This window comes from Branchiostoma belcheri, unplaced genomic scaffold (genome assembly GCF_001625305.1).
Source record: "Branchiostoma belcheri isolate BF01 breed outbred unplaced genomic scaffold, Haploidv18h27 scaffold1, whole genome shotgun sequence".
NCBI lineage: Eukaryota > Metazoa > Chordata > Leptocardii > Amphioxiformes > Branchiostomatidae > Branchiostoma > Branchiostoma belcheri.
In genome coordinates this window covers 2124988-2136965 of record NW_017802379.1, presented here as the reverse complement: position 1 = coordinate 2136965, position 11978 = coordinate 2124988, and the positions used below count along the sequence as shown (strand labels likewise).

Below are 11978 nucleotides of genomic sequence, written 5' to 3'. Positions count from 1 at the left end.
ACGGGCCGAACCGTCTTCAGGAGGACAGGGAAGTCTCCGTGGTGTTTAGCTGGTCTGTGAGCATGTTAGACGGGAATTTGGTGGAAATAAGAGCGTTACGGAGTTTCCTGGTGGCGTGGAAGTAAATCACATCCCGCGGAAAGCCGACCACGCCTCCCCTGTTTGAGCAGTGAGTCGGGCCGGGCAGCTGCGCCGAGCCGGGAGTGTGTCACGCACCCGGCAGATTGATGGAGAAGCAGGTATGGCGATGGCGACCCGGTTGTACGGTAACTACCGCTGGAAGCGCCACCGCTGCTCAGAGGGGACGCACGTGTGCCCCGTGTTCAACGTGCACTACCTGGGCGTCATGCCGGCGAACGGGGAGGTCGGGAGGGGCGCCATCGAGGAGCCCGTGGACATGCTGTTCGAGGAGGGTGTTGGCCGCAAGCTCGAGCCCTTGACCGTGAGCGTGTGCAGTCACGGGCTGAAGCTGAAGCAGGAACGCGGGCCGTTCCAGCGCAACAAGCAGGCCGTCTTCCCCATCCACACGGTGACGTACGGGGCGTCGGACCGGATCCACCCGAACGTGTTCGGCGTGGTGGTCCGGAACGCCCAGATGGAGGGCCTGCTGCAGTGTCACGCGTTCTTCTGCGACTCTCATGAGCTGGCCAGGGTCATGACCTTCTGGCTGACGATCGCGTTCAAGGAGGCTTTCGAGACGTGGCAGAAGGCGAGGCTTCCCGTCAACCGGCCCAGGAGCCCGGGCGTGCTCATCGAGGAGCCGCTAGGCGTCAACGACGAGCGCGCCTTGACCAACTGCTTTGGACTCTTCAAATTCGACAAACAGAACAGGAGACCGTTACAGTATTCTGTGTATGAACCCTCCCTGTATGAAAGTAAGGACTTCCAGGACGCGACAGTACGCCCCTCCTCTGCTCCCAGGACCCTGGCCCACCCTGCCACTAACCCGTTCCAAACAGGACCCATGGACAGCCTGAGAAGTGTGCGAAACCCGCTACGTTCTCGGGTTCCCTTCATGAAGTCAGCATCCCTGGACAATATTCCCGAACACACATGGGTGAAGTACGAATACAACGGAGCCAAAGACGGCATGCTGGGCCCAGTCCCCAGCAGAGGATCGCAACAGGACTTGTCTCCTAGGAGCCCCAACTTTCCTCAAGGTGGAATTCACCAAAGATCAGCCAAGGTCGTGTCTAATTTCGTGGAGCCTCATCACCATAACCCAGGGGCACCCAGGGGCCCGCCGCAAGAGGTTCACAAGGTCCACGCCGTCTACGGCAGGCCTCCGGGAGAGAACCAAGAACGGGCCGAGCATTTCGAACTACAAGGTGGCAGCTTTCCTATTTCACCGACTAGAACCGAGTTCATCACACCCGAGGGTCTGAAGGTGACGGTAGAGAAAACGCGCTTCTACAACTGGAGGAGGGCCAAGAGCGTCGAAGACCTACATCCGGGCCCTCCTGACAATACCCAGGGTTCCCCGGAGCGTGTTAAGTACCAGAATAACAGGACCTTTCAGCTTGTCGGCTTTGAGACGGTCGGGACAAAGCGAGACGTCAGCCATTCGTCTCCACAGAAGGTGGTGGATAATACCAATCATCAGATCAGGGGCCCCGGCAAGGCAACTTCCCTAGAGAACCTCCGCCCCCGATGGACCACTGTGCCAGAAAGCCCGTATTCATCTATTTCTAAGAAGACGTTTTCTGAGATTGAGTTCAGACACGTCAATTCTAACAGCCCACCGAAGAGCCCTGTCAAGGCTAACATCAGGAGACGTGAGCTTAGATCCAGCCCGACCAGAACTGAAGTCAAACAAGTCCGACCTCCCTCTTTACACGCGGATGTTATCAGAAAGGTAGAGGGCAGACCCACAGACAAGTTGAACAGCGGGCGTGCGCAGACGAGACCGAGCGCCGATTTTGATTCAAATCCCGCCAGACACACCGTGAAAAAGGTCGACAAGCTCGACAATGCCGCGGAACAAAAGCCGTCCCATGGCAACAACACCGAGACCTTCGCACACCACATGTCTCCCGTCCTGAACCATGACAACACACGGAGGTCGCAGAGGAGGCAGTATCGGGTCCGGTTTGAAGACGACGCCGACAGGGCGAGAGAAAAGGACCAGATGTTCGGGAGGAGGGAGCAGCAGCTGCCGAAGCCCAGTCAAGTAAACCCCGAGGTCGACCCCGAAGTCGTGCGAGAGAAACTGCCCATGGCCGTGGCGGTAGCCGAGATGACGGACTCCGGAAACGCCAGCGACGAGGAGTCGGAAGATAGCTGGCTGTAGGTGCTTTAGGATTGATTGTTTAATGAGTTCTATGTGTTTGTTGCAAGGGCAGGTTTACGAGACAATACATAATAAATAAGAAATGTCAGGTGAGCAGGTATCAGAGCACACGCAGGTGAGGTGTTCAAGGTCTTGTCAGTTCACGCGATACCAGAAGCATCGATCTATTGTAATATTGTTATTCCTCCAACATCGATCTGCAAAGCTCATAGTAAGCAGATGATTAACGATGCATCAGAAATATGATGTTCATTGCTAATATTTCACTACTTACGTTATTATTAAGCCTTAAATTATGTTCTTAAGTAACTGCATATGGGACGACAAGTTACTTATGTGAAATGATCCGTCCGTTAAGTTATTTGCGTCTGGGGAATAAAGAAATATGTGTATACCAATTTGTTATTCATCATCGACGTTTGAATTAGATATGATTTGTAAAACTTGCCACGCAACACATAAATCATATCAGTGTTTGAAATGCCAAAGTCATTTTTCTTGTCCTGGCATCTGTAATGCACTCTGCAGAAACGTAGTAAAAATGGTGGTTACCGTCAATGTCATAGTAGGATTGAAAAATGATGACATGCACTTGATTTTCCAAACATGCAGATTACAACTGAAAACGATGCTTGTTTCTCAATTTCAGACGAGTAATAAACCATAAAGAAAAGTATGCCAGCGTTTTTGTGTCTTATTCTGAAGATATTTCGTGTTTATTTATGAACCCCCGTGCCAAATAACGTGTGAGTATAATCTACATAACAACAGTAGTGGATAACCCCTCGTGCAATGGTAGGCTCCATTACCAGCCAGTCTATCATGCGACACAATAGAGTCTTGTGACAACCGGTACCGATTATCTTGTTTGCTCAGATACAATCACAGGCAACACGCTTTTCATTCGACCACGCATGGGGTCGTCTCTGAATCATCGGTCATTATCGTAAACTACAGACTCTGTTCAGGTCCATTAGAAAATTTATGAAGGATTAACCTACTTTGAAAGGCACTCAAGAAAATAAAGTGTTATCCAGAGTGCGTTTTGATTTTGATAAGATGTCATTCCGTTCTTAAGGCACTTAGGAAAGATGGGTAAATGGGAAACGGGACTCCTTTCGCCATTTGGTTCTATGAATGCATGCAATTTATATCGATGGCTTCGCAATTCGGCGAGACGAAACCTCAAAACTTTTGCTCGTATATGGATGTGTTTTCTATGGCAATCATTATACGAATATGGTGGTACGTATGGACATAGCATTTCGAATTCATTGCAATATTAACTGCAATTACAGTGTCTATTGTATCTAAATTATTGCGTTTACACAACCGGATTTATAAGAATGCAGTAAATGGCTAGATGTACCTGGTCGTTCGAGCCAATATATATGCCTGTTACTGAACCATTTCTCATTGACTGTGTGATGCTTTATCCAGAGGCATTTGACTGGGACCCGCAATGCAGTACTATTATACCATACACACTTTGGGCGTGTCAATGATAGCATGGATAATCGAAACCAGTACGTTTGCACTTTGATCAAAGGTCCCAAGAGACAGTACTCAACGGTCCGTGAACGACTAACTGATTAGTTGTCATGTTTAACTTCGTCACCAGAGGTCGTGGCTGAGCGGTCTGTCCAGACTTCCGAGAGTCCTGTTGTCAGCTTGGGAGCTGGCAGTTTGGTAGTCCTGTCGTCCTATATGAAAAATGAAGTAAGATATGGTGGGGGTAGTGGGGAACTCTAGCAGGCAGCAGTGAAAAGATCATGGGTCATTATCTGTCTCTCTAATGTGTTTTTCAAGTTTCACTCGGTATTTCAAACCTGCATATTGCAAAGTCACCGCGTAGCGGCGCTTTTGCAATTTTTTGATGCAGGTGTACTGTCAAACTCTGGTCTAAGTTTTGTCTCTTTTTTGGTGTGTCCAATCTCAGTGCCGATTGCCAATTCAAAAATAACTACATAGTTTACGGTCATTTTTGATGCTGGGGCCTTACAGTGGTAACCCCTTTTCTTGATTTTTTTGTACTCCTAGCTTTGAGTTCTTTTGAAAAACATTCAAGTAAGACGACAATGCTTAAGTCCCTTCACCTGTAAGGAACTACATGTAGTTCTTAAGAAGAACAGTCAATTTAAAATACATGTTGACAACAGATAGAATTGTCGTCTGTAATTAAGATATTCCGTCTCCATTGACGACGCATGTAGGCATTGTCTGCTGAGCCAAGTGACGTCAACAAGATGGCGGCTCAGAAAAGACAAACGATCCTTGACAGCACGCGAGCTCTGTCCTCACATGCACGAGGCTCACGTACGGCGTCCACTTTCCGTCACATACTGCCGTCCTGCCGGGATGTGACTTGCGTGTATCGGTGTAACCACAGGTTCCTCCGTTGTTGGTGATTGATGTAATCCCATGTTTCCCGCGGTGTTCTCTGATCCACACTCCGCACGAATATGCCACTTCACCGGCGGGCACGGCGCCCAGGTTATACCTCAGGGCGCATTATCTTCATCCCCTGACAGATGCGACAGATTTCAGCTTCTTAGTAATCAGTCCTTCTGCGCACCTGCATTTGTCTGTTCGCGTCGACAGTTTTGACAGTAAATTACTGCCTCGTTTTTCTTACAATTGGCCTCGTTAAGGCCCTTCACAATGTCTGTCTCTTGCGTGCCCTTTTAGCAAATGTCAAGTTTGTTATCACGTTGTTGTCAGTCAGCCATACAAAGACTACACTTACAAGTAACCAGGTGTCTCTCTGCACTAGTTTAAGCAAAACACCATTTCCTGGCGTCCATGCTCTCATCTCTCAGGAGGAAGTTCCATTCTGAAAACTTCTTTCCTAGAACTACATCACCATGGAACAAGCTTCCTTGTGAATACTTCCCAAATGGGTACAACCTTAAACTTTTCAAGTTTGAGGTAAACAAACATCTGTCCTCAAAGTCCAGTACTGTAACCCAAAACATGTGAGTGGTTATTGTGAGGTTATGAGTGAAAGTTGAAGTGAAAAAAAAACACGATCGGTGATAAAGTCAGCCCAGGTCAATTCAACATATGTGCAATTTGCAAGTTTCTCTAGAAAAAAAATACAAATACAGTGGTTCACAACGAAGCCTTGGCCGGAACCAGAGTTCACAAGATGTATATCTGTCCTTGGTAGGAGCAGGTGCAACAACATAACAAGGAAGAGGGCAATTATAGTCTGGACCACTGAACTCATTCTTTGGAACATAGGGCAGCTGTAACTCAATGACTGAAAACGTTTTGATTTATATTTAATTTAGTTTCGTAAGTTTCTCTGTAAACTGGTCTTAACATAACACTTACTGCGAATGTTTCACCTTTTAATGATGCCCATGGGCACATATATAATGGCTTGTTTTGTACTGAAAAAGTATCTTTAAGCAAAAAGTCTTTATTTCTTTATTTGAATTTACCACATGCAAAAACAAGTGGAAGGGAGGACAACAGTAAGACAACAGTAAGTCTATAAACCCCTTCATGTAATAAAGGATCATTGAAGTAAGAGATGTGATTTTATGGAACAGTGTACATTAGTAATATCTACTCCAAATAGGCACTATTTACTTTTAAACGTCTGCAAAAGACATGTTTATTGCTGGAAAGACCTACTTGACATTATCAACAGAGCACGAACTATTTCTTTCAAAGATCTTGACAAAAGAACAAAGAAACGTTCTTGACCGTGGATGCTGCTATAATGAGCTTAAAAGTTCCGTTCAAAACGGACGTCACGGAATCACTCTTGATCTATTGTAACCTCTGAACAGATGTTTACTGAGAATATCTCCTGTTGTCTAGTCTCTTTTGTAGGATATAAAAGAGTCAGTAATTTCTCTGTATCTTGGAGATTTCCTCACGGTAAAATGGAATTTGGGGGTATAAGGTAATCTCTTAACGCCACAAACAAACGCCATTGCAAAGATTTTTTTCTTGACATGAGGTCTCTGGGGTCTTGTTGTTTGGAGCCCTCGTGTTGTGCAACAATTGAAAGTGTGCCACTCCAGATTTAATGCTCTCAAGTCGAACCATTGAATTATTCCTTTTACCTCGGGGAACGTTTTGCAGTACGGGTGTCGGTGTGAGACGTGCTTCGCATATCACACTTAGAACGTCTTAAAAACCGTGGTTAAGGCGGGAAGAATGGTACTTCTGTCGTTACCTGTACGCAGGTGGGCAGGCTACCTGTTAAGAATGGCAATCATCCCGACACCTTTAGCCTCGGGCGTCCTTCGGAGCTGTCTAAACATCTCTGCCGTTTGTTTACATTTTTTGGCACCTTTACCGATAAGGTCTGAATCCACGGTAAACACGCTACCATTTACCTACAGATACAGTTTGAGTGCTTTTTCAGTCAGCTGGTTTGTCATGTTGCTAGGAAAAAGAAGGTTACTAGATATAGGTTAATGTAGGCATCACCCGTAACGCGCCTCTTGGATGGGAGCCCAATAACGCCTCGGCTCGGAGCTGTCAGATTTATCCAGGAGAATCCTGGTGCTATTATACCGGGCTCCGAGCGTGCGTGCAGATGGTAGACTCAAACGTATTGGCTTTTGTGACAGGCAAATGCGCCCTGAAAGGTGTTTACACGTACATGCCTTCACATCTGCTAGAACTAATCGGGCGGCTATTCCGCCTGAAGGCACGGCCAGAAAAATGGCGCCAAAAAGAGAGAGACACCAGTGTGCTATCATAAAGAAGGTTGTACGATCATTAAGACTAACGTCCGGCCGTGCCTCACACCTACTCATTACTAAAAACGTTATCGATTTTGTCATAAATGTACAAAGTTAGGTACAGCTGTTGTAGGCACTGCCGTATATACATCCACAACGTCACAGTAGATGACACATGTGTGTACACCTGCGTAGTAATATATGCCCCCGTCCATGCACGTATCCAGGCTGAGAGATGACCCCCGGGCACCACGGCTGGTTTTTCTACATTCTGCTGACGTCATTAATATTCATCGCTTTAACATGATTGGATGATATATGTTATTGTCTTTGTCGCCCTTTTCTTTTGTGCCCGGGCCCCCGTCGGTGGGCGGAGCCTGTGCGGAGAGAGGCCGGGCCGAGGGGACGCGAATCAGCGGCTAACAACGGAGCTGCGTTTTTTCGCATTCCATTCCTATCGCACTACGCACCTAGATGCCGCCTCATTACACACACCGGACCAACGGGTTTTTGCGCAACCAAGGATTTTCGGAAGAGACTGCAGAGACAAACATGGCGTACTCGCCGACACGGAGAATATCGGGGTACGCCACGGATACCACCGACGATGCCATCTGCCCGATTTTTCACGTGCGGTACCTGGGCCGCGGGCCGGTGGCGGCCGCAGGACGGGACTACGTGTCGCCGATCGTGAATTCACTGTTCCGACAAGCCGCCAGGAAACATCTGCCAAAGACGACACTGTTTATCTCCGCCCAGGGCATCAGGGTGGGTCAACCCCGGGGAGGAAGGGGCGTCCTCCCCGTCAGTTTTGTGCCCATACACGACTGTCTGTACGGAGCGGCCGACAGGATACACAAGGAGGTGTTTTCTATCGTTGTCAAAGGGACGGGTCGGGGAAACCCTTTCGAGTGTATGTCGTTTGTGTGCCATAAGTCTGCCCATTCTACCGCGCTAGCGCTCTGGTTAAACAAGGCCTTTAAGGAGGCGTACGAAGTGTGGCAAACGCAGACTGTGAGGCCAGCGGAGCCCAGAGTATTCGAGAGAAACGTCCGACGGAACCCGTCCTTCCAACATCAGCAGCCCAGGCCTGTGGAGGATCAATACGCGGCGTACAGCTCCGTGGATAGGGGCCAACGTAGGTATCAGAGGAGCAATTCCGAGTCTGTGTACGTTAATGGCGACTACAGTAGCGAACCTTTGGGGACGGGTTGTATCGAGGGAGCAACCATCGGTACTCTGCTACACCCGGGTACCCGCAGCAGAAAAGGAAAGACTCCGAAAAGGAAGGGTCTGGCTTTGGTAGTTTCTTCCGAAGATCGAAAAGGGGGTCGGAGAGGGGGTCGCGAGAGGTGGTGTACACGCCGCCGGACCAGGACAGCACCAAGAGCTCTCCCAGGAGAAGCTCGTTTTCACTGCCCGACAAAGCTCCGTGGAAGAAGCGGGAAAAGAGAGACGAGAAGGACAAAAAGAAGAAGGAGAAGAAGAAACAGGAGGACTTGTATACGCCGCGAGGTGAGCGTTTTGTGTACAGAAATCCGGAACTAAGTTATAGTGTGGAGACCCTTGATGACGTCAGCATACAGTCAGAAGACAGAGGGCGATCCGGCCGGAGATATCTTAGAAAACAGCGAACTCAGAGTGAGGAGAGAGAGTTAAAACCTCCATCTCCCGCGCCGAAACGCCCCTTGTCTCAGCTGCTACAGCCCACCCCGTTCACTGTAGCACTGGAGAAAAAGGCTTCGCCTGAACCAACTAAGAAGGAAGCTCAAATCCCCAAGAAACGGACGTCGACAGAGAAAAGTCTGTCCGACGAGCGGAGACAACCGCCGAAAAAACCGAGCCCCCAGCCAACATTGGAGACACATCCAGTCCCTGCCCCTCCCCCTCCCCTGCCACCAGCCCCGGAGAGACGGGAGGAGCCCAAACCACAGCAAAACGGTGAGATCGACTTTTCTGGGATCGTAGATACGGACGCTTTCATCGATGACGTCTTCGATGGCATAGATTATGACATCTTCAGCGACGACGACCAAAAAAAGAAACAAGAACGCGACAGTTCTGAAGAGAACGCGTCCGAGAAAGCCCGCGACGCCTCGAATAAGGAAAACTGGCCCGATTTTTCGACGGCCTACATCAGCCCGACGTCGGGGCGAGGGAGTCAGGACGTGCCGAGGTGGACAAACATTTTCGGTAAGACCCCTCCCCCGGGCATGTCCCCGGAGTCCGGGGCGAAGTTCTCGCAGTATCAGCCCAAAGCCCTTCGCGACGCCGATACCGACATTTCCCGATTAGACGCCCAAAGAGCCCGACAGCAGCCAACAGGGTCCGACAGAAAACGACACGATTCCGAGGACGATGGATACACCTCCATCGTGGTGAAGGAGAACGAGGCACCCATAAGGTATTCTCAAGCGCTGAACGACTATGAACAAAGCTCGCGTAGCAAACCCAACGGTGTCATCAACAACCACCACGACTCCAAAGGATCCGGGGACGTTAAGAACTTGTACAACCTGGTAGGCTCTAAATCCTTCTGGGAAACAAGGGTAGACATGGGGAAAAGTATGCTGTACTGAATATATATAAAAACAAACTGTACACCCGCCATATTTGTACATGAAGTTTCATGTCATCAAACCATTACCTCATTGTTGAATATATGGGAAAAATATCTATCTTACACTTACATATCATATGTATAATTTTTGTAATAATTTTCAGTCTGGACTTTGGGTGACTTGTAGATATGTAATATTATTTGGCGGCATTTTAAACAGATCGTTTGCAGAGGTATATATGGCCCAATATTTCTTGGCGCTATGTCAAAACTGGTGGCTTATATAGTGTCGTTAATTATGCATGTACTTTTGGTGTCATTCGAGATGATGTCTCAGACCGGGAGAATTCGGTGTTGGGTCTCAACTGGTCACTGAAAAAACGTCATTATAGCCATGACTGTACGAATGTTTTGTTCGGATCCAGGGTGGAGCTTGCTTGTGCGATTGTGAATGTAACTGGGTTATCAGGTAACGCCCTAACCTTTGACCTGTAATGGTTAGCTTGTATCTTCTATGCTCCATTGGCCAGTACTATAGTTGTCAAATCCTTATCAACGTGTTTTCTTTTGCCTTTTGTTAATGCTTAAATTCTAGATACTTGCATTTATGCTGGTGGCTTTGTTTTCATTGATGAAACCCAGGAGGCGAATCTTTAGTTACACCCCAATTGTCTTAATTCATCTAATGATAAGTTGCATAATGAGTTCATGCCTGCTATTCATAATTGCCTTCTGTAATATCTATAGGCAAGCCTGCACTGCGAGACCGAATGTGCTACCAGTTAACCCCTTTACTACTAAGTTAACGCATTTTGTGACCGATTAACCCACATGTTGTAAGCAGAACTAGGTTACCTCAGACCAGCGTCTGACAATGTTGTACATACTGTAAGCGTGCGACCCATCATGAAGGGCTTCCCACTTTATTTGTTTATGTTTTTATAAAAAATTATCTGATGCTGTTTAGCGACACATACAACTTTGAGTCGGTTGTATTCTGTGTACCATACGGGAGAGAGTGAGAGATAAACGTTCTACATTTTCATTAAAGTTGACTTAACTTGTCATACTTGCTTGACCTCTTTTCTTGCCTCCTTTATCATAATGATGCATATTCTGCTGTCTAGGGTCCCTCGGGCGATGCTAGGATCAGGTGTGGCCTGTCTTAATAGACAACTTTCTTAAGGCGTCACCTTACATGATGGTAGCACCATTGTGTATTGGTACTCCCTAGAGCGATTTTGATATCTTAACCCAAATGTGTATTTCGGCCCCTCCCTTTAAATTGAATGGTGCATAATGACAACGCCTGTTCATTTTCCTCGCCGAGGCAACAGCTTGGCTTGACAAACACTGTTCTGTATTATGGGAAAACATCACCTCAGAAGCTTACACTTGTCTCAAACAACACAAAGGTTATAAACTACCCTACAATTGGGCCTTACATTTGAGTCATCAATAAAAAAAAAATTATAATGCAGGTATCTTACACAATAATAATTCGATACATAAGAGAACGGTCAAGTGATATATTTCCACAGCTAGGCTTACTCAAATTTTATATAAAAGGGAAGAATTTGGAGGATGTACACTATCCAATATTATAGCGAAGGGGGTGGTGCAATTTTAAATTTATTAATTTTTTCTGTGCGCCTTCTCAATATCCTGCATTCGTTTTGGAAAATGATAGAGTCTGGTAGCAAATACTGAAATTGATTGAACAGACGTTATGTGGTTTACATTTTTGTCTCAAATTCAATACGTTTTAGTTTCCTCAGAAGTCTGTCCTACAAGCAATGGTACGGCAGTTGAGTAATGAAAACTAGGGCATAAAAAAGACAATATCGCCGAAAATAACATGCACATCTGCTTGAAGCTGATGTGACCAAGGCTCGGCCGTTCCCTGGGCAAATATCCCCCGTACATATCTGTCCGGACCGGCTGGACACCCCTGGAGACGGGACTCCCACCATTCATCAACCAAAGGTCAACCACAGCCGACTCCTATTGTAGCCTCCCAGAACACTGCTATTTCAGAGACAAAGAAAGTCGCTATTTTTAAACTCGACAAGAAAGGCGTTATTTGAGCGGTTTCGCATCCATAATTCATCCTTGCTGTATGTATGTTACTGTGGCATTCAAAGTCGGTTAAATCTGGTCTGCATAATGTTGTTTATATAATAACAGTGATTTAACTACATGGACTACAGTAAGATCAACTGTTAAAACAAAAATCAATTGCCTAGATTACGTAATAATGCTAGCACAACTAGACCGTCGTAGTTATCTGTTGAATATCGAGTGTGCCAACTTTCTAACTGTGTAACTATCGGAGCGAATCAAGCAACAACTGATATATAGATATAGAGATCGCCTCTATTTACCTATATATAGTTGTTGATCTCTCACGCGCAGCAAAACG

General features: G+C 47.0%; 1 protein-coding gene and 1 pseudogene across 2 annotated transcripts; both read left to right on the top strand.

Annotated features, from left to right (window-relative positions):
- Positions 1-2897, top strand: LOC109468586. Its single transcript, XM_019766893.1, has one exon. The coding sequence runs from the start codon at positions 242-244 to the stop codon at positions 2288-2290; it is 2049 nt and encodes a 682-aa protein (XP_019622452.1). The 5' UTR covers positions 1-241; the 3' UTR covers positions 2291-2897.
- Positions 2898-7365: 4468 nt separating this feature from the next.
- LOC109467479 lies at positions 7366-10622 on the top strand (annotated as a pseudogene). The gene has a single exon (XR_002140083.1). The product of XR_002140083.1 is annotated as an adipocyte enhancer-binding protein 1-like (transcript).
- Positions 10623-11978: the final 1356 nt, after the last annotated feature.

Coding starts and splice junctions, on each gene's coding strand:
- LOC109468586 (XM_019766893.1), top strand. CDS start 242: ATGGCGATGGCGACCCGGTTGTACGGTAACTACCGCTGGAAGCGCCAC.